Source organism: Pezoporus wallicus, unplaced genomic scaffold (assembly GCF_028554395.1).
Source record: "Pezoporus wallicus isolate ANWC-B61680 ecotype Strahan unplaced genomic scaffold, APGP_CSIRO_Pwel_v1 contig_6923, whole genome shotgun sequence".
Classification (NCBI taxonomy): Eukaryota; Metazoa; Chordata; class Aves; order Psittaciformes; family Psittacidae; genus Pezoporus; species Pezoporus wallicus.
The window spans coordinates 1404772-1426702 of record NW_026637289.1 but is presented as its reverse complement, the minus strand read 5'-3'; the positions used below and the strand labels follow the sequence as shown (position 1 = coordinate 1426702).

The following is a 21931-nucleotide window of genomic DNA, read 5'->3' as shown; positions in this document are numbered from 1 at the left end:
ATATTTCCTATCAGGAAAAAGATCTTAAAGGCCATTCACTCAAGGCACCTTAAATGAATGTGTGTGTTTAAGCTTTCAGGAATCTCTGTTGGTAGATTCTTTACTGATACAGGGATTAAAATGAGACTGTTGTTGCAGTAAAAATGCTTGTTTCTTGTCCTCTTTCTAAACAAATCACTGAAGACTTCTTCCCTTCTCTTTTTTTCTCCAGCTTTCATATTCATTCCTGTGATTGATCTCATCTCCAGTAATTAACCATGAACATATTACTATTTTAATTAACTCTCTTACAAAATAAGTGAGAATTCTATTTAATGATTCTCATTGGGAATCTTCTTTCAACTTTTCTTCTCCCTTTTGTGTAAGATACTGGTGTTATTTTTCAAAGGTAGTGAGTATTATTAGCTCCATTCTACAGGAACAGGAAGATTCAGAATGAAATTTGTCCGTGGTTTGATGAGGTTACACTGGGAATATGTTTTGATGGTTTGCTATTCTAGTGGCAGTAGTTTGCTACTCCTCTTTTTGCTGATCCTCTGAGTTCAATCTTCAGATATGGTTTAAAAACTTAATCACACCAGTTATTAAAGTCTTAAACAAGTAACAGTTCATAAAACTTCAGTATCATTAAAAAGCCCCAAGTCTCGATCTCTCTAATAGTATTACATGCTGAGAAAACCCTGTCTTTTGATCAGTATGGTATTTGTGTGTCCTGTATAGTGCAGATTGAATGACTAATTCCATCAGCACAGTAAAGAAAGAAGTGGTAGCTGCCACTTTTATTTTCTCTGTCCCTTTTCTGAGGCTAAATGTCAAGCTTCAGCATGCCAGCATTGTTCAGAATGAGAGTGCTTCTCTGAGAGTGTGGGAATTTTTCTGTCCATCTGCTTGCCCATTACTTTGCCTCATAGAGCCTAGCAGGGAGGGTGTTAAACCATAATGATAATGTTCCATTGAGGACAGATGCTCTGGGGCTACAGTCATTGGTTTTATTCACACTGCTGGGAAAAGATTATTAGATGACTGAGGTTGTCAGTCATCACTGGTGTGGGCCAGCGTTTGAGCCATTGATCTAGTAGCAAAAAGCATTGAATTCCTTTATCAGGCCACCAAGACAACTAGACTTTCCTGGTTGCCTTTTTCAGCACTGTGCTGGCAGAGTTGTGTAAGTCTGTTGAAGAGTCATTAGGTTTCCAAAGCAGGGAATGTGTTACAGTCCAAGAGGTAGGATATTGGCTTTTCCTGCGAGACAGAAACCAGCTGTTATTACCCAGCAGGTGGTGGCAGCTGTGAAGTAAAAAACCTGTAGAACTGCTGTGATAACCAAAAGACAGAAAAACAGGGAAAGAGAAGAAACTAAAGTTCCTGAATGTGGTTGGAGGTGGTGGTGACATGGGCATGTACCCATGTCCCAAAACTGACCATTGTGGCTACCACAGCTAGAGCATACTGATCTGTCCTGAGCACAGTGGTAGGTCACTTCTGCCTGTACAGAAAAAAAAAAAAAAGCCTGGTTGGCTTTTGTCTGCCTTGTACTTAAAAGCCTGCAGTCTCCCTAGGCAATCTGTTCCAGTGTCTCACTGTATTTACTGTTAGAAAGCTTTTGCAGGGAGCAGAGTTTCACAAGCACAAGGTCTCACGTAAATTCCCTTGCCACAGTTGAATTGCTTAATGTCCCTCACAGACATGGAAGACGGGTTATTCTCTTCTAGTTACAGCAAACTTGTGCATATTTAGAGATTGACATTGTTATGTCCTTGCAATTTTTTTCCTTTAGACTAAAAATATATAAGAAAACCCCTGCACTCTGTTTTTTTTAGCGGATTGTATTGGCTGGGCCTTCTATCACTCTTCTTCCTCTCGCTGGAGTCTCTTTAGATGCTCAGTATATGGTGTGCCATGGTTTAAACTGAACACAGCACTCTAGCTGAGGCTTCGCAAATGCTGCATACAGCAGAAAGAGTTATTTGTAAGTCTTGTGGTTGAGACTTTGGCTTAGATGTCCCACTCTAGGGTTTGCCTTTTCCTTAGCAATTCATTGTTCGTGTAAGTTCAGTTTGGCATGTACTGTATCTCCCAAAATACTTCTCTGAATTATTTTTTAGTCAGTTGTTCTCTGACTATATGTGATTGCACCTGTCAGAGTATAGTATGTTACATTTCTGGCCTTACTGGATTGCATTGTACTTTTTCAGGTAGTTTTGCCTTCCCTTTGTTATGCATTCCAAAAAGCACTCTGTTGTTACCTCTTTTCTGCAGCATCTCAGTGTTTCCTGTTAGCAGTTAAGCTTCCCAGCAGCTCCATATTCCATTTAAATACTTTACGTGGGATGCATCTCTCATTCTGAATGGTGTCTTTGTAGACTATCAGGGGACTGGGATGTTTTCAGAATAGAAATGACTCTGGCAGATCTGAGAGGTTTGTGTTTCAGAATTGCAGGACTCCAGTGCACACAAGTTGGTAACTAGTTTGTGCAGTCATCTATTAGGCTTGACATGTGACTGATCCAAAGAGGTTTAAGATAGTACAGGAGCCTGTGGATAACAAAATAGAAGGTTGGTGCTTCTGTATGCACTTGCATTATTGTAGTACTTTAGAGTCTTAGTCATGGACCACATTCACCGGTGTGCTGGATAGCACAGAAATGCAGGCCATCACAGGGCCCTTACCAACAACAGCTTGAAATCAGAACAGCGAAGTAAGTTGATTTTGGAAGATTAATGATAACTACTCATTTACTGCATACAGGAGACAAATTAGAATTGGTAATATTTAAAACTAATGAAAAATGCATATAAACTTCGGACACATATCACACAGCACAATGAAATTATACTGTCTTCACCCAGGGCCAAAACTGCTTGGTGGATTAGGATTTTTTATGCTGATGTTAATTAACATTCATCATCGTGGTGGAAAACAGATTGATGGAGTTGAGAGTGGAAAACAGCAATTTCAAATATTGGTGAGATTTTACATAGACTTGTTTCAGACTTGGTATAACTAAGTTATTCATAGGACAGGACCAGGAGCAAAGTAAATGAGGCTGTGTAGCCACTGCTTGGAGCAGACTGCAATTTAAAGGAAAAAAGCTAAGCAAATAATAGCATGTCTTGTAAACTGAAGCTACAACTCTTGCTTTCACTGTGAAAGTGATTACCTTGGAAAAGTATGAATATTAACCTCTCTAGTCTGAAAAGGCTCAGCTCCCTCAGGCTTTCCTCATATCATAGAATCATAGAATCATAGAATAATTAGGGTTGGAAAGGACCTTAAGATCATCTAGTTCCAACCCCCCTGCCATGGGCAGGAACACCTTACGCTAAATCATATCACCCAAGGCCTCGTCCAGCCTGGCCTTGAACACTGACAGGGTTGGAGCATTCACAACCTCCCTGGGCAACCTATTCCAGTGCCTCACCACCCTCACAGGAAAGAATTTCCTTCTTATATCCAATCTAAACTTCCCCTGCTTAAGTTTTAACCCGTTACCCCTTGTCCTATCACTACAGTCCCTAATGAAGAGTCCCTCCCCAGCATCCTTACAGGCCCCCTTCAGATACTGGAAGGCTGCTATGAGGTCTCCACGCAGCCTTCTCTTCTCCAAGCTGAACAGCCCCAACTTTCTCAGCCTGTCTTCATACGGGAGGTGCTCCAGTCCCCTGATCATCCTCGTGGCCCTTCTCTGGACTTGTTCCAATAGTTCCGTGTCCTTTTTATGTTGAGGACACCAGAACTGCACACAATACCACAAATGAGATCTCACAAGAGCAGAGTAGAGGGGCAGGATCAGCTCCTTTGACCTGCTGGTCACACTCCTCTTGATGCAGCCCAGGATACGGTTGGCTTTCTGGGCTGCAAGCGCACACTGCCGGCCCATGTTCATTTTCTCATCAACCAGCACCCCCAAGTCCTTCTCCGCAGGGCTGCTCTGAATCTCTTCTCTGCCCAACCTGTAGCTGTGCCTGGGATTGCTCCAACCCAGGTGTAGGACCTTGCACTTGGCATGGTTGAACTTCATGAGGTTGGCATCAGCACACCTCACAAGCGTGTCAAGGTCTCTCTGGATGGCATTCCTTCCCTCCAGCGTATCAACCGAACCACACAGCTTGGTGTCATCGGCAAACTTGCTGAGGGCGCACTCAATCCCACTGTCCGTGTCAGCGACAAAGATGTTGAACAAGACCGGTCCCAGCACTGATCCCTGAGGGACACCACTCGTTACTGGTCTCCAGCCGGACATTGAGCCATTGACCACAACTCTTTGTGTGCAGCCATCCAGCCAGTTCTTTATCCACCAAGTGGTCCATCCATCAAATTGATGTCTCTCCAATTTAGAGACAAGGATGTCATATGGGACAGTGTCAAACGTGTTGCACAAGTCCAGGTAGATGACATCAACTGCTCTACCCCTGTCCATCAGTTCTGTAGCCCCATCATAGGAGGCCACCAAATTGGTCAGGCAGGATTTCCCCTTAGTGAAGCCATGCTGGCTGTCACCAAGCACCTTGTTGATTTTCATGTGCCTTTGCATGCCTTCCAGGAGAATCTGCTCCAAGATTTTGCCAGGCACAGAGGTGAGACTGACTGGTCTGTAATTCCCTGGGTCATCCATTTTCCCTTTCTTGAAAATGGGGTTATATTTCCCTTTTTCCAGTTATCGGGAACTTCACCTGACTGCTGTGGTTTCTCAAATATGATGGCCAGTGGCTTAGCAACTTCATTCGCCAGCTCCTTCAGGACCTGCAGATGGATTTCATCAGGACCCATGGACTTGTGCATGTTCAGATTTTTAAGATGGTCTCGAACCAGATCCTCTCCTACAGTGGGCCCAAGGTCTTTATTCTCACAGTCCCTGCATCTGCGACTTGGTTGGTTTGGTCAGAGCCTTTGCCAGTGAAGACCAAGGCAAAGAAGTCATTCAGAACCTCACCCTTCTCCAAATTCAGGGTAGACAGTTCTCCTGAGAGCTTCCTGAGGGAGCCTATGTTCTCCCTAGTCTGTTTTTTATTTGCTACATACCTGTAGAATCCCTTCCTGTTATCTTTAATACCTCTAGCTAAGTTTAATTCTAACTGGGCCTTAGCTTTCCTAACCTGGTCCCTAGCTTCCCGGACAACATCCCTGAACTCTTCCCATGCCATCTGTCCTTGCTTCCACTTATTATAAACTTCTCTTTTCATTTGAATTTTCCTCAGGAGCTCCTTATCCATCCAAGGAGGTCTCCTGGCCCTCCTGCTGCACTTCCTTCTGGTTGGGATGCAACACTCCTGAGCTTGTAGCAGGTGATCCTTGAATATCAACCAACAGTCTTGGGCCCCTCTGCCCTCTAGAACTGTATCCCATGGAACCTTACTAAGCAGGTTCCTGAAGAGGCCAAAGTCTGCTCTTTTGAAGTCCAGGGCAGTGAGCTTGCTGCACGCTCTTCTCACTGTCCTGGGGAATCTCAAATTCAAGCATCTCATGATTGCTGCATCCAGGGGTGCCCTGGAGAGTCACATTTCCAACGAGCCCTTCCCTGTTGGTGAGCACGAGGTCAAGCATGGCACCTCTCCTTGTCGGCTCCTCTATTACTTGCAGAAGGAAGTTGTCTTCCACACAATCGAGGAACCTCCTGGATTGCTTGTGCCGGGCAGTACTGTCCTTCCAACAGATGTCAGGGTGGTTGAAGTCACCCATGAGAACAAGGGCCTGCGAGTGTGAGGCTTTTCCTACCTGTCTGTGGAGTGCTTCATTCGCAGGTTCTCCTTGATCAGGCGGTCTGTAACAGATCCCCACAGTAATGTCTCCCATAGCTGTATTCCCTTTAACCCTGACTCACAAACTCTCTGTTGACTGCTCACCTGTCCCCAGACAGAGTTCCATACTCTCCAGCCTATCCCTGACGTAAAGGGCAATTCCCCCTCCCTGCCTGCCAGGCCTGTCTTTTCTAAAGAGCCTGTAACCTTCTATTCCAACACTCCAGTCATAGGAGCCATCCCACTATGTTTCTGTGATGCCTATTATATCATACCCCCGTAGACGTGCACACATCTCTAATTCATATGAGAGATGCTCCAGACCCTGAGTCATTCTAGTGCCTCTTTGCTAGAGTTGCTTCAGGAGCTCCATGTCCCTTGTACTGGGGAGCCCAGAAATGGACATGGTACTCCAGGTGTGATATCACCAGGGCTAGTAGAGATAACCTCATTTGACTTGCTGGCAGTGCTCTTCCTAATGCAGCCCAGGCCACTTTGGCCGCAGGAGACATTGCTTCTGGCTCATGGACAACTTGTTGTCCACCAGGAGCTACCAGATCCCTCTCCACAGAGCTACTTTGCAGCAGGCCAACCCCCAACCTGTACTGGCACATGGGGTTATTCCTCCCCAGTGGAAGGAGAAATAGTGCATAGTCAATAGGATTTTATCTAGACAGATTTGGTAGGTTAGTTTTCCTTAAATTGTCATTCACTGGTGAAGAGAGAGGACAATTTGAACACCAAGTGCTTTGATAAGTATCCAGAGATGCAGTTGTGAACTTGTGTAAGTGGACCATATATGGGTGGGATCATTCAGGAGACTTCAGTATTGTATGCTCACAGTGTAAGATCAGAAGTAATAAAAAATTAAAAATTATTAAATCTTGGGGCATTCTGGAGGAATTTTTTTCCAAAGAAACAGAAAGCCAGGCAGCACTTCACTTTATACCCAGAAACAGCTCATCCACTAATTATGAGAGCTTTTTTTTCTGTGGGCTTTTGTCTGCTTATGATCCAGTACAAATTCATCAGTGTGCAGTATTTATTATTGAGGGTAATTTGTAGTTTGCATCTTCATTTAGCAGTTGATTTAATTTTATCAACACTACCCAGAGGTACTGAAAGAATATAATCTATCCTAAGATTAATTATTTTTGATCTGTCCTTGAGACATCTCTCAGGAAATTTATGGAGCAAGGGGAGCCTCTTAGAAATACTGCTATTATTCATAATAACTAGTTTTTCAACTGTGTAGATGAATGATATAAAGAAATGGATGATTTCCTTAGTTCTGGCTTGCTATTCTCACAGACAGGGAAAAACTGAGACATAAATTCTCCGTGACAGTTCCCTGAAGTGCTTGCTTTTCAGCCAATTTGTCAATTATTTTTGAAAGTAGTAGTGCACAGAGATCACTGCTAACAGATAAAAATAGACAAGATGTAGAAAAGCTTCAAATCAGGCAATCTTTTACCAGTAGGAACATCCTTAACTTTTTCCTTCTAATACTGGTGTTTTTTGAAATGTTAGCACTCACTCTAGTTGACTTGAGATCATTAGGCATTTGATCTGTTGATTTGTTAGTACTTGAATTCCTTATATCTGATACAAGTTTGTTGAATTGTTCACATTTTGCCTAAGATTGTTGCGAGCTGTCCTTAGTCTTATGGCTTTAAAAAGAAAAGGCATTCCTGTTTTCCTCATTTTTCTCCTCCCTCTTCCAATAGTATTATAGGGATGCATCAGTACACATCCTGGTGTTCCTGTTACGAGGTAACTTAAAGTCTTGCTTACCATGTTTGTCTGGAAATTATGCTGTCACTTGGAATTTTTACTGGGTTGCTTTATACTAGTTTTGGTTTAAATTTTTCCCTAAGTATTGTTATAACAGTGTCATAGCAATTAATTCTCATAATTCTTTTATTCTTCTTGCTACTCGCTGGGTGATTTTTCTTTGTTGTACAATGAGTGCTGCAAATCTGAAAACAATAGATGAGCCTGAAATATTGTCTCCCGGCAAGGGGTGGTCACCAGACACAAATGTTGAAATCAGTGGCATCTGAATCCTTAGTTACTGTCTTCTAAGCTAGCAACCCAAATATTTTCTAGGATTTTAGTACTTTAGTTTATCCTTGACCATTCTCAAGGGATTTTTTTTTTTCCTGCTGCTGATGTTTTAGTTTTGTAATGATGTAGGGACACAAATGGGTAACTTTAAATTCAAGCTGAAATCTCAGAAAATAAATTATTTGTAGCTGCAATGTGAGTGAGAAACGACACAGGAAGTGCTTCATAATGCTTTTATGTGACCTGTTTATTCCAGTAAGTTCTTCAGAATAAATATGCACAGGGTGATTGACCTATGACTGATTTTGAAAGATGTATTATCCAGTGTAGGTGATCTCTGTTTCTTTTCAAACCAAAAAGAAGGAGCCATAGAATGGTTTGGGTTGGAAGGGACTTTAAAGATTATCCAGTTTCAACCCCCTGCCACAGGCAGGGACACCTTCCACTGGAGCAGGTTGCTCCAAGCCCCGTCCAACCTGGCTTTGAACACTGCCAAGGATGGGGTAACCACAGCTTCTCTGGACAACCCGTGCCAGTGCCTCACCACCCTCACAGGGAAGAACTTCTTCCTAATATCTAATCTCAATTGACCCTCTTTAAGTTTAAAACCATTTCCCCTTGTCCTGTCACTACATGCCCTTGTAAAAAGTCCCTCTCCAGTTTACTTTCAGGCCCCCTTTAGGTACTGAAAGGCTGCTCTAATGTCTCCCTGGAGCCTTGTCTTCACCAGGCTGAACAAGCCCAGCTCTCTCAGCCTGTCTTCACAGGAGAGGTCCTCCAGCCCTGTGAATGAAACGTATCAGCTGTTTTTTCAATATTATACTAGTCACATTCAGAATTTTTTGTAGGTGTTTAGTGATTTATAGCACCTCTGGTTTTGGGTAACCAACTTGATACCTATAAACATGCTATGATACTCTAAGGAAGAGAAAGCAGAGTGCTCTGAAATTGTCCAGGGATTGAAAGTCATAAATAAAACATCTTGGCAATGTTGAGTATGTGGGTCTTCTTCAGGCATTAACACAAGCTGGGCACTTGACATTACCAGTGTCAAGACTGAATTTGTTCTGTGCAAGAATTTTTGGATACAGGTTTACAGGTGAAATTTGAGCACCCTGAACCATGTAGGTGTAAGGGAGAAAAACCAACAGTGGTTGTATAATCTTTTTGACTCTTGTAAGAGCTCTGAAGCAGGGCTGGGTTGAGGTAACCAAGCCAGTTTTGAGCAAGACAAAGACAGAAACAGAAAAGCTGAATGAGACAGTTACTGTTTGAGGTGAATATATCTTTTTCTCACTATGTCGAATTAGATGTATATACCTGTAACAGTGCAAAATCATAAATAAGAATAGTTGTTGTGGAGTAGCTTATATAAGCTAAGTTCTCCCCTTGCTTACCCCATGGTAAGTTGCTTCTACATTTTATTTCTTGTAGTGTTTCTCACTACAGCTTGAGCTGATACCCAGCATGGTAAAGATGAGTAGTGTTTACTTTCTAATGCTTACACGCTATTACAGTGAGTTGACTCCTGCCAGAGCAGTTTTCTCAATGAAGTAAAGCTTGATTTAATGAAAGAAATTGCACTACCCACCACCTGTTATTTATGTTTTTATTTATAACTGTGCTCATCCTATTGAGACAGTACTTTGCTTATCTCATGCTGTACTACATAATAATAATTTCTCGAATGTGTAACCACAGAAGTAACTAGACTGTAACTAGTTACTGGGGCTCCTGGGACACTTTTCTGTTTCACATGACTACAATGTATATTTAGCTCAAAAGGTAAATGTTACCTATCTGATATCTGGCTGTCTCTGCACCGTACAGAGTTTTCTTTAAGGCAAATTGATAAAAGAAATGAAAACGATGTGGCAGATGCTAATTCTGCTGCAAGGAACTCTGAAAGGGGCAGAGGATAAACATTTAGAGAAGAAGTAAGAAGTCATCCAGGTTGCAAAAATGGAGTAGAGGGGATTCTCATTGCATCCCATTTGCTTCTAATGCTTTATGCAAAGGGAATGCTGCCTTTTAACTAATGTAGAAAAGTGTAATTTAAAAGCGCATATCAGTCTTGCAGGATTTCTGAACTTTCAGCTATATTTTTGTCTTGCCTTCCCCTCCCTCCTCCCACTAGCCTGTGATACACCTCCCTGCAATCATTTGGAGCTAAGCTAAGGAGGCATTTCTTCTAAAAGACCATCTCCTGGCACATTGCCTCTATCAGCATGAGGCTGCTTTTTGTGCCAGTGAGTGGGTTGTAAAATCATTTCTTCTAAAAGGTTTCTTGATTATTTTCACAGTACTTTTGCAAATGACTGTTCTCCTTTCTGGGTTTTACCTGCATGAATATTTACTGTGCTGAGTAACTTTGGCCCCTGTCCAGTTCTGTATTAAGCAAGCTTCGCAACCCACGCAGAATTGCTTTGAAGCTAATTTAAGAGGGCTAAAGAAGATTGATGAGGATTCCCCTCTAAAGAAAAGAAACCTCAGATCCCGTGGATTTGCTGTGTAGTTGTAATCGTTCTCTATTACTTCTCCTGGCTTGTGGTTCATGCTGTATATAGGAATACAAAAACTGGTTGTAAGAGCTGCTCTTACAGTGGCTGTTGGCTGGCTGCCAGAGTTATCCATGGGGCTGCTGGTGGTCTTATACTTGGGTCTGTGCCAATGCTGCAATAAATAAGATGTTTTGCTTGTGATGGGCTATAATCTTTAGCCTCACACTGGTATCAGATTTTTTATATGGTCTGAGGCAATGAGGGATGGAATGAGATGGGGTGGGGGAAGGTAGCATGTGATTCTGTGTGAACAGGTGAGATTTCTGCCTTGGTATCTGGAGGAGAGGATTTCTCCCTGCTTGCTAGTGCTGAAGGGAGACTTGTGTTCAGACTTGCTGGTGTGAAGGCAGGGTCTTTGTGACTTGCCTTCCTGAAGCAAAGAGTAGCAGCTATTAGAACTTGTCAGTGGGAGGTGTTGCTATGTAGCATTGTTCAGACTCAGGCACTGTTCCTCTGTACCCAAATACAGGTTTGAACACCCTTTTGCCACATCTGTGTAGGAATACTTTCTCCAGGGACTACTCCGTTATGTTTACTCTTCCAGACATCTTTCAAATAGTTGTGGGGGACTTTTAAAATGCTGAGCCTTTAACAAAGCATTTGCAGCATTTGGGAAAGCATGAGTGACATTACATGATTTACTTACACTATGCTTTCCTTCCCCAAATCTCAAAGCACAAATGTGTGTAAGTGTGATGAGAAATCTTCATCTCACACTTAATGAAGGAAGTACTTTATGTGAAACTGGACCCTTGAAATGTAATTCCAGGAAATAAAAACTGAAGTAGTCATTCCTTTTGATCAGCTGCTCAACACAGCTCATCAGCTGCTTCACTTGTGCCCATGGGTGGTGTGACTGAACAGGGCATTACACTTCTCTACTACTGTCTGTAACTTTGTGGTGGCCACTGGTGGAATCACAGCAGCTGTGTGTGAGGGCAGCCGCTCTTACCTAGAAGCAGAAAACAGCTGTTAAACTTCACAAGACTGCTGCATCCCATATGTGTTTCAAATGAAAACAATTATCTCAGTAAAATTCTGTAGAGGACATTGGAACAAAACTCTTTTTAAAGGCTTTGTCATGGTGTTATTAAACCTAAATTGTGGATCATTCATTCTTAATAAGGAGTATTCCAGCATAATTTATATGCCTTTTTAGTTGCTTTTTGTAAAATTCCTTGGCATTTCGCACAATGGATGGCAATCTAATGACAAGCGTAACTCTTAACTGGTTTTGATCAAGCACACAAAGACATGGAAAGAATTGATATCTCTAGTATGTAGTACCTAATCTTGAAAGAGAGGTTGAAAGAGCCATTTTTAGAATCACTAGTGGCTTTCTAAGAATAATTAGTCTACTGTGACTTAGGGGGTGTTTTCAAGTCCCAGAAGTCAAAGTTCCTTTTCATATGTAAAATTCACATATAATCTGCAGGAAATAATTCTTACTAAAAAGCCAAACTAATCACTTCTGAACTGGATTTTATTTCTCTTTGCTATTAATGAATCATAGAAATTCTAAAAGGCTTGTGGACATTCAAGTATTGCTCACAGCTTGAAAATATATCCATTAAACCTGTATTTTTTATTTTTGTTTGTGTTTTACAGCAGTATTTCAAACTGTTGAATCTTGCCTTTATAAGGTTAATTTTCAATCTGTAAAAGTTCAAGGTTGAATTTTGCTTAGAAGAATTTTTGGTTTTGTAGAAGTAATATTATTTCAGGAGTACAAACCCTATCACACAGCCATTAACTATATTTACCTGTAAAACTTACTATGTAAACTGTCTTGGAAGCAAATTTCCGTTCTAATTTTTAGGTGAAAATGGAGTGTAAATTGCTTTCGAATGCTAAGTTAACAAAAACCAACAATGTACCACTCTATAAATATGTATGTATGCACTAAAGAAGAATGACTTAGATTTGTTTTCATGTAGCTTGTATACATTAATCTTCCTGTAATTTATAGTAATGAGTAATTGCGCAAAGAGTGACGCTTTCTCCCTGGGTCATAAGAAGAAGAATAAGGGCTATAAATTCATGCCTCAGGTTCTGGCAGTCTGAACTGAAAGTGATTCTTTCTGGCACCATGACCCCTCTGCTGTGTGACAGATAGGGACATTAGTGTGAGATGAAGTGAGCTACTGCTATTTCAGGGCTGCTGTTCCGCTTCAGCGGTATGCTCCTAGAATAGCATGAAGGCTTGCAAACAGCAGGAGTGCCCTGTCAACCACACAGCGTTGTGGTGCATTTCTAGAGACTGAGATTACGTATTTTTAGTGTGAGTCTCCATGAATAGTGAGTTTCAGCATTCATGATAATAAGTCTGCAGCATTGTTCTCCACCCTTTTCCCTCCAAAATCACTTTGCTGATATGTCCTCCTCTTACGTGCTAATGTCTGTAGTAATGAGTCTTTATTTGAAAATATATGAGCAATGGGTAATATAATGTGACCAGTACAAGTGGATCACTCTTATCTGTGATAAAGTAGAAACCAGTAGTATCCGTTTATTAGCATTTAGTGCTGTAAAAGCCGACTGCTTCTAAAATAAGCTATGAAATACCATCTTGGGGAATTCTTTTTAGGGCTTGCCCTTTCCAGTTTACCTTAATCTTTGAGATAGAAGCACGTTGCTTTATTGGTTACATAAATAAACCATTGGACTTGCTTCAGAGATAACACCCAATTTAAAGGTGAGATTGAATCAGTTGTTGAAAATAGTCTATTTGGAGAAGCTTAAATAGCCTCACCTATCTCGGTGTCTCACTGAATTGATTTCCACCCCCTTCCTGTTTGTTCATCTTGGAGGGAGAGGTAATCATTATTTTAGCAAAGATAGGAGTGAAAACTCTTAAATTGCAAATGTCACCTTGACATGTATCGTCTTTTTGTTGAGTTTTCATTTAATGGTATGTTATTTAATCTTAACTGATGATGATAAAAGCCCTACTGAAATCAGTTTTCAGGGAGTTGTTTCAAAAAAAAGCCCTTGTTCAGAAAGAATCAGTAAAATCAGTGGCATCCTTTAATCATCAGGAAAGGACTGGCCAAAAGCCGGAACTGCTGTAAGTGTAGGAGGGCCAGGTGCTCATTTTGTATGAATTGCCTGCTGCAACTGGAGTTGATGGGTAGCATCTTAAAGAGGAATCTGTGGAGCTCCTCATCACCAGCCTCAGCTGTTCTTCTGTCCATGGAATATTTTAATTTTTTAGAATCATAGAATAGTTAGCGTTGGAAAGGACCTTAAGATCATCTAGTTCCAACCCCCCCCACCACGGGCAGGGACACCTCGCACTAAACCATCTCACCCAAGGCTTCGTCCAACCTGGTCTTGAACACTGCCAGGGACAGAGCATTCACAACCTCCCTGGGCAACCCATTCCAGTGCCTCACCACCCTCACAGGAAAGAATTTCCTCCTTATATCCAATCTAAACTTCCCCTGTTTAAGTTTTAACCTGTTACCCCTTGTCCTGTCACTACAGTCCCTAACAAAGAGTCCCTCCCCAGCATCCTTACAGGCCCCTTTCAGGTACTGGAAGGCTGCTGTGAGTTCTCCATGCAGCCTTCTCTTCTCCAGGCTGAACAGCCCCAACTTTCTCAGCCTCTCTTCATACGGGAGGTGCTCCAGTCCCCTGATCATCCTCGTGGCCCTCCTCTGGACTTGTTCCAACAGTTCCATGTCCTTTTTATGTTGAGGACACCAGAACTGCACACAGTACTCCAGGTGAGGTCTCACAAGAGCAGAGTAGAGGGGCAGGATCACCTTCTTTGACCTGCTGGTCACACTCCTTTTGATGCAGCCCATGATACGATTGGCTTTCTGAGCTGCGAGCGCTAAATACTGTTAGGCTAAATACTGAAATTGAAAATCCTTTCTATCCTACTTCAGTGAGTTCTGATGAGCACTTGTCAGTAAAGTTGTAGCAATAGTTAGAAACAGTGATAGAATCTGTGTAAAAATGCCTTTGGGCTTTTGTTCTGAATTTTTTCATCTGCTGGGAACTGTGAAATACCAGATTTTATCTGGAATATGTCTGCAGGTTTTGGTGAAGCTTTTGGAGCTAGATGTAGTTTCATTAGAAATTTCTCACATTTCCTTAGCAATGATTAAAATTAAATGCAATTATTCTATTTTCAACATGCCATGTGGATTTACTTGTTTCACATTACAGTCAATGCTCAGAATAAATGTGTTGCACAGGTTCATATTACTCATGAGGTTCATGTGTTATAAAAATAGATACTGATGATCACATGCTTTATAATAAAGCGTGGTAGGTCTCTTTCCTTTAAGAGCACAGGGGTTGTAAACATGCAACAAAATGATAAGAATGTCATTCTTTATTTACCTCTTCTTTGTTCTAATCAGACTAGAAGCTGCAAATAATGATGCTAAAGCCAAAGCAATGAAAAGTAGTCAGCCAGAACTTTAGGACAAGCAGTTATCTGCATTCACACCCACATATTTTGCTTGACTGGCAAAATAAGACGCCCTGGATCCTAAAATAATGTATGCAGGCAGGTACGTGCATCAAAACAAGATATGGCAACCATGATAAAGCAATTGCAATCTATGTTTGCGTGCTTGGAATTTAGCTTTTAAGTCCACACAGTGCTGTGGCAGTCATGGAAAGACACAGGAAAGCACGTGCTATGCGCATACTTGGCGTTTTGGAAGCTGATTTATTGAAAGCCGACAGATAGTTCTGTTTTCTTGCTGGATGGATTTGGGGTTCTGCAGTGTTAGGGCTCCTGGTTCTAGCTGCCAGATAATATCTGAAAACGCACCAAGTGCTACTAATGTTTCTGTCATGGCTTATGTTACCACCTTGATGAGGTGAAGTGATAGATGAGACAAGCTGGAAAGACTGGCTAATGCTTAGTCCACTTTACTAGATAGAGACTTGCTTTGGTGAAATCATGCTGCAAGTATCAGTGTTGAGATGTCAGCTTTTTTCTGTTTTCACAAGGCTTAGTAAGAAACAGTGTCATCAGCTATTCAAAATCTGCTCTTTTGACTTGAATCTTGTGTATGAAGTGACTCTTAAGAAATTTTGTTAATGCTAATGTATTAATACTAAAACCAAAATACTGTGACTTTTAAAATATCTTTGGCCTTCTGCTTGTGATTAAATTTATGTTTTTACAAGCAAAGACTGCTGCATCAACTGATGTAAAGGAATTCTCTGATTTCAGCAGTACAAGACAAGATCTTCATCGTTTTACATGTTTACTGGTAGTAGCATAGCTCTCTGTTATCCAAAACAATGTAATGCTTAGTGGGGTCTCAGTCACCACCCTATCATGAGTTTTTCTTCTCTGTCTGCTCTTCTCTAGCATCTGAAACTTTGAATTTTTAAAAAGGAGAAGGTTTTAGCACTTGTAATTTTAGACGGGAAATCTGGTTTTAGTTCTGTTCATTCTCCTTGCCAGCTCAGTCTTTGCTGCTCTCATATATGATGGTCCACACAGTTCTTGTGTTTTCACAACACCAGTCTTCCCTTGCAGAGAGCTGTATTGGTTTTGCAGCATTTTCCTAAGCCCTGTTGTATGTAGAATTGATGAATAAGACACATAGAAATGATGTTGTCGTTCCCCTTGTATTGTCTTATTTTGATACATTTTCCACAGCTGTTAAGCAACAAGATGGGTGATGGCCGTTACTGAACCTGCCCTGGACAATTGGTGCAGATTGCTTGGAAAGTTTTACTCACTGGACACCATGAAAGCAATTGCTTCTGGTTCTTGTTAACACCACTTGTGGAGAGTTATGACAGTAGCAGCATTTCAGATTTCTTTTTCTCTTGTCTTAGGTTTTCTACCCTAGCAAAGATGGCACTAAGATCCCAATGTTTATTATTCACAAGAAAGGAATTAAACTGGATGGTTCTCATCCTGCCTTCCTGTATGGTTACGGAGGCTTCAACATATCAATTACACCAAGTTACAGGTAAGCAGGGTAATTTATACCTTCTTCTGAAGTATCAGGTATCAACAACTGTCACAGACTGAGTAAGGGTGGACTGTGGATCTCACAGAGTAGTGCATTTCAGGTCCCTGAGAAGCAAGATGGGAGCCATAAGGACAGCACATTGGTGTCCAGGCATTATTTTATCTGCTTTGTTAGTTCTGAATTCAGGGGTTTTGCCCAGGGTCACAGAATATATCTGTCTCAGAGCAGAGAAGTGGTTTTCTGAGGTTTACAACAGGCACCCTGCCCTTTGGATTGCACCTTAACCTCTTCCCATTCCTACACTGAGCTCAACAGAAGAACATATACATTACGCAAGTATTTTTTCCAAGTTATGCAATTACCTATGTTTACATACTAAAGAAACATTTGTTTAAATGAATGTAAATAATTAAAATTTGGCTGTGTTTTTGTATTATACTTCTGAGGAGATTACATTAGAAGCAAAATCCTACTGTGTTCCCATATGATCATGAAAGAGGAAAGATGATTGTCTTGAGATGCAGTTGCTATGGGCTCTGTGTATGCAAAGCAGTGCATTGTAAACCAAAACTGCTGTGTGCAAAACAGGATTTGTAGACCTCAAAAGCCATAAGCTTTATTGAATAGATGATCTTTTTAAAGAAAAAGCTTATTTCTTCAGCAAGGGAATTTTTATAGAATTACTGGTTGTCTGTAATACATAAGAAATGCTCTTAGGCAGGGGAAAACAAATGCAGAGGACTGAATGGAAAGCAATTTTTCATATAGCAGAAGAGCATCTCACCAACACAAAAATAACCTATTATGAAACAGTCCTATTAAGTTTAGGTGCTATCAGTCTTGCTTTAGACTCAGCACATTTCAAGAAATCCTTTGTAGTACTTGCTTTTCCAGGTCACTGCGATTGTATTTCTAAATAGCATTTACAGTTTCCTGTCCTTTCTAATAAATACTTTGTTTAACAATGGGCCTCCCATCTTGTGTCCACGATTATTTGAAGGCTTTTTATCTGCCTTGTAAAGCTACATGTTTAATTTCCTGTGGTTTTTGAGTGATACAATTATATTACCAGAATAGTTTTTAAATTCCTTTTTTAGATTAGGCTGAAGCACTGACTAATTAGAGTTCGTTGTAGATGCTGAAAACTGTGATAAAACTTAACCATGTTTTCTTTCTTAAAGTAAATATTATGTATCTGTTGATTTAAGGTAAAATTTGAAGTACTACAGAACTGACACCAGCTGGCCGCTGGCAAAAGAAGGTATCTCACAGTGCCTCCTTCCACCTCCCATCCATTGGCCCTGGTGCTTGCTGGAATCTTTGCTAAGCTGATTTACCTTGGAAGAATGGCAAAAAAAAACTATCCCAACAAAACAGAATGGGTGGGTTTCTGCCATTTTGGCTAGTTGAAAATTGGTTCTAGTAGAGTCTGCCAAACAGCAGCAAGAGGGTGCAGGTGACAATCAGAAGACAGGAAGATGGGAGGTGGGAGCAGTGATCTATGTCATCCTGAACCCTATGAAACCTTTATTAACACAGTTCATAAGAATATGAATCTGTTATGGTCGCTTAAAAGTAAACGCACAGAGAACTGTCAGTCATCACCAGATCAAAACACATTATCCCACTGACAATGTAAATAAAACACGATTGGGCACACATCTGTCATTCACTCCCTGTGATATCAACATATCCCTTTCTCAGCCTTTCTCTTCCTAAAAGACAGATAAGAACAGCCAAAGCCTTCAAATGCATCTTTATGGTTAATAACTTGATAATTTTGTAACTTAGTGAGAAAGTGTGCTGCAAAAATAGGTAGGTAAGATCAGGGAACGGAAATTCTGATAAGAGAATTTATGCCAGAAGGACAGGACATTCAGTTCCCCTTTACCTGATAGATTCTAGTGATGTTTGACTATATCCCTGTTACTGTTTATTGCAGTATTCCACAAGGAGTTACCAGGTTCAAGGGCTGTTCCAGCCGCAGCCCAACACCGTGACTCGGTCAGGTTTTTTGTAGGTGACCACAAACATGAGTGCTAGAAAGCAGCCGCAGGATGGTCAAGGCGGAAGCTTGCCACGTTGTCCACCTGATCCTGAGCTGAGACATAGCTACAGAAATGCAGCTGAGTAGTAGCCTGCTTACCTTTAAAGCAAACAAACGAGTTACTGGGTAAAGATTACTGATTTTTTTATTTGAACTTAGGGTTCTTACAACTTTTTACAAAGCACTCCTTCTTCTCCTTTACAGTGGTTTGTTTCTGTCATGTGTTTCTTCAAGCTAGTACAATGTTTTCTCACTGGTATTTTACACCAATTAATGTCAGACAGCTTTCTGGCTTGGGGAGCTTATTTTTGTGTGATTCAGAATCTGGTGTTGCTTTTCATTTTTTCCCCAACACAGAAAAATTAAAATCTTTTTCAAAGCAATAGAAACAAACCAACAGGTTAGAGGATCCAGAAATAACTAGGAGAATGATAGGCCAAAGTCATTAAGTCAGTTACAGTAGTGGTTTATTTTTGAGTGCAAGCATGAATCTTTTATATGCTCCGCAAGACTGAAGAGCTGCGTTTAGTAGTAGGTCACGTATGGTGCCCACTAGAGCACTGTCATTAATTATACAGCCTGCGTAGTGAGCACGAGTGAAGGCTGATGGAGCTGACACCAGTGGCTTGTCAGAGCTGCTGGGGAAATGCCATGACAGACGTACCACTAATGCCTCTGATTCGGCTAATTACCCTGCAGGAACCAGTGTGTTTCCCTTCACTGTCCTGTATGTGCCTTTGTGGGTACAGGAAAAGCAGTTTCTAATGCATCCTGGAACAGAGCTGATTGTGAAGCAGACTGTGAAATTGCATTTCGCTGCTACAGGACCAGGTTGTACCAAGCCTTTAAGCAAAGAGGTCGTGCAGGGAAAGACTGCAGGGCCAGAGAAAGGTCAGGCAACATAGCAGCCATGGTGCAGAGTGCAAGATTAGTCTTTTCAGTTAGTTTGGTACCACTCCCTCCTACTCCACAAAAGCCAAGAAAGCAACCAAGTCCAGAGACTCAGGGATGAGCAAAAGGCTATAGAGACTTCTGGAAGAACAGGGACCAAGACTTCCCTTTGCAGAATGAGGTGTTTCATAGGTATCTAGGGTGACTGGTCAGTTTGCAGTGACTTGAACTCAAACCTGGAAGCAAGAATCCACATGGAAGAACACAGGAGGCAATAGCAGGGTTGTATATGAAACCTGAATATTGTGCTGTCTGATCACTTGGAATTTTCACTTTAAAAAAAGTTAATTCCTGATTATATACTTACAAAACTTAGTCTCTTGAACCTAAAAGTCACTTTGAGAAAGCTTGTTATAAGCTCTAGGCACATCTGCCTCAAAGTGTTGGGCAATCCTAGGCACAGCTACAGGTTGGGCAGAGAAGAGATTCAGAGCAGCCCTGCGGAGAAGGACTTGGGGGTGTTGGTAGATGAGATGCTTAACATGAGCCAGCTTCAGTGTGCACTCACAGCTCAGAAAGCCAACCGTATCCTGGGCTGCATCAAGAGGAGTGTGACCAGCAGGTAGAAGGAGCTGATCCTGCCCCTCTACTCTGCTCTTGTGAGACCTCACCTGGAGTATTGTGTGCAGTTCTGGTGTCCTCAACATAAAAAGGACATGGAACTGTTGGAACAAGTCCAGAGGAGGGTCACGAGGATGATCCGGGGACTGGAGCACCTCCCGTATGAAGAGAGGCTGAGGAAGTTGGGGCTGTTCAGCCTGGAGAAGAGAAGGCTGCGTGGAGACCTCATAGCAGCCTTCCAGTATCTGAAGGGGGCCTGTAAGGATGCTGGGGAGGGACTCTTCATTAGAGACTGTAGTGATAGGACAAGGGGTAACGGGTTAAAACTTAAACAGGGGAAGTTTAGGTTGTATATAAGGAAGAAATTCTTTCCTGCTAGGAATGGGTTGCCCAGGGAGGTCGTGAATGCTTCATCCCTGGTGGTGTTCAAGGCCAGGCTGGACAGAGCCTTGGGTGAGGTGGTTTAGTGTGAGGTGTCCCTGCCCATGGCAGGGGGTTTGGAACTAGATGATCTTAAGGTCCTTTCCAGCCCTAACTATTCTATGATTCTAAGTTAGAGTCCCGACTCACTTTACTGCTGACTGTACCAAAATGGGTATTAATTAATAGTCATTAGCAGGAACATTACTAGATGTATATGTTGGAGTATACGGGGTGATGTTTTTTGAAGTACCTAAATCCTGGTAGTAGTGGGCACAGATGTACTAAACTTTACTTATAATTTGAGCAACATAATGATTGCTGCCAAACTCTGGACTTTGTCCCATTGAGGGTCTGTGCAACAGAAAGATTATTTGCTTTTAGAAATGGGGACTAGCTTCCTATAATGAGTACTGCATATCCTGTGAGAGGCTAAGTCAGTTAGACCCCTCTAGAAATTATCATCAAGGTGCCACCTCTGTTAGAGAGTCCATGGACAGGATGGGATGTACTCAACAGGATGGTTTTGCATTGCTCACAGATTCTTTGCTGTTTAAATATGCTGATCCCTCAGCACGTTTCTTTCAGCAGGTGGAAGAGGATGGACTCTGTGCAGAATATTCTGGGAGGTTTTGTGGCTCTAGCATACCAAAAAAAAAGAAGTCAAAGTCTCATGAGGCATCTTACTGTCAGGCTACTCCACATTAGCTGTGTAGCAACCTGTCAAAATTAGGCATCCTAGAGTCTAACAGAATAATGCTCTCTGACCTTTGCACAGTGTGCTTAGAGAATATCAATCTTGGATCTGATCAGCATGTCACAGCAATCTAAAGAAAATACTATGCGTAGTGATGGACTTCAGAATTGATTTTACAGAAGCAGAGATAATTCATGCTTCCTGAGCCATCTGATGGCCACAGATAACCAGCCTAGGTGGAAAGGTTTTCCTTTGATGGATTTTCAAAATACAGAAATCTGCTATCAGTTATCCTTCTGCTTTTCTTTTTGTTTTCTTAATCCTTGGTATATACTCTGAAGAACAAGTGGCAGTGCACAGATCATTGCTTTGGAAAGTATGAAAAATTTACCTGTTTTGACATTACATCTACATGAGACACTGTAGGACTGCCATCTTCTAAGACATTTCTTATAAGCAGTTGGGGAACTTAAAGGTAGAAGGGTCCAATCCTTGCTCTTGTGGTTGAATAGGAATAATTTCTGCAGGCAGTGGTTTCTTGTATGAGCAAAGATTTCAAGTAAGAAATTTAAACCTACTAGATGGAATAAACCCAACTCATTGGGATTCAGTTTTAATCTTTCACTGGTCTCCTTGGCATATGTGTGGTTTGCCATCTGCAGCTTCTGCTGTGTTAAGCTTCTGCTTCAGCAGATACAAGATCCATTTCTCTTCTTAATTGTTAAATATAATTTAAATTATTTCAGTCCCTTTTATAAAGATAGCAATAGTTTTGATACTTTTGCAGTCTGGCATTAAAAAAAAACAACACTACGTAATATGTTACGTTAGCTTTCAAGCAGGTTCTAGAGCTATTAGGAAAGGCAGAATTTGTAATTTTATTTTTTACTATTTCTTGTGTATTTAACAGTGCAAGGGGAAAATAAATAAA

At 41.4% G+C, this 21931-nt stretch overlaps 1 protein-coding gene across 1 annotated transcript in view; it reads left to right on the top strand.

The window, feature by feature from the left end:
- PREP (prolyl endopeptidase) overlaps positions 1–21931 on the top strand; it is a 100284-nt gene that overhangs the window by 63357 nt on the left and 14996 nt on the right. The window contains exon 11 of the mRNA XM_057404683.1: positions 16185–16321. Coding sequence (XP_057260666.1) covers positions 16185–16321 — 137 coding nt within the window. The remainder of the gene's footprint in view (positions 1–16184; positions 16322–21931) is intronic.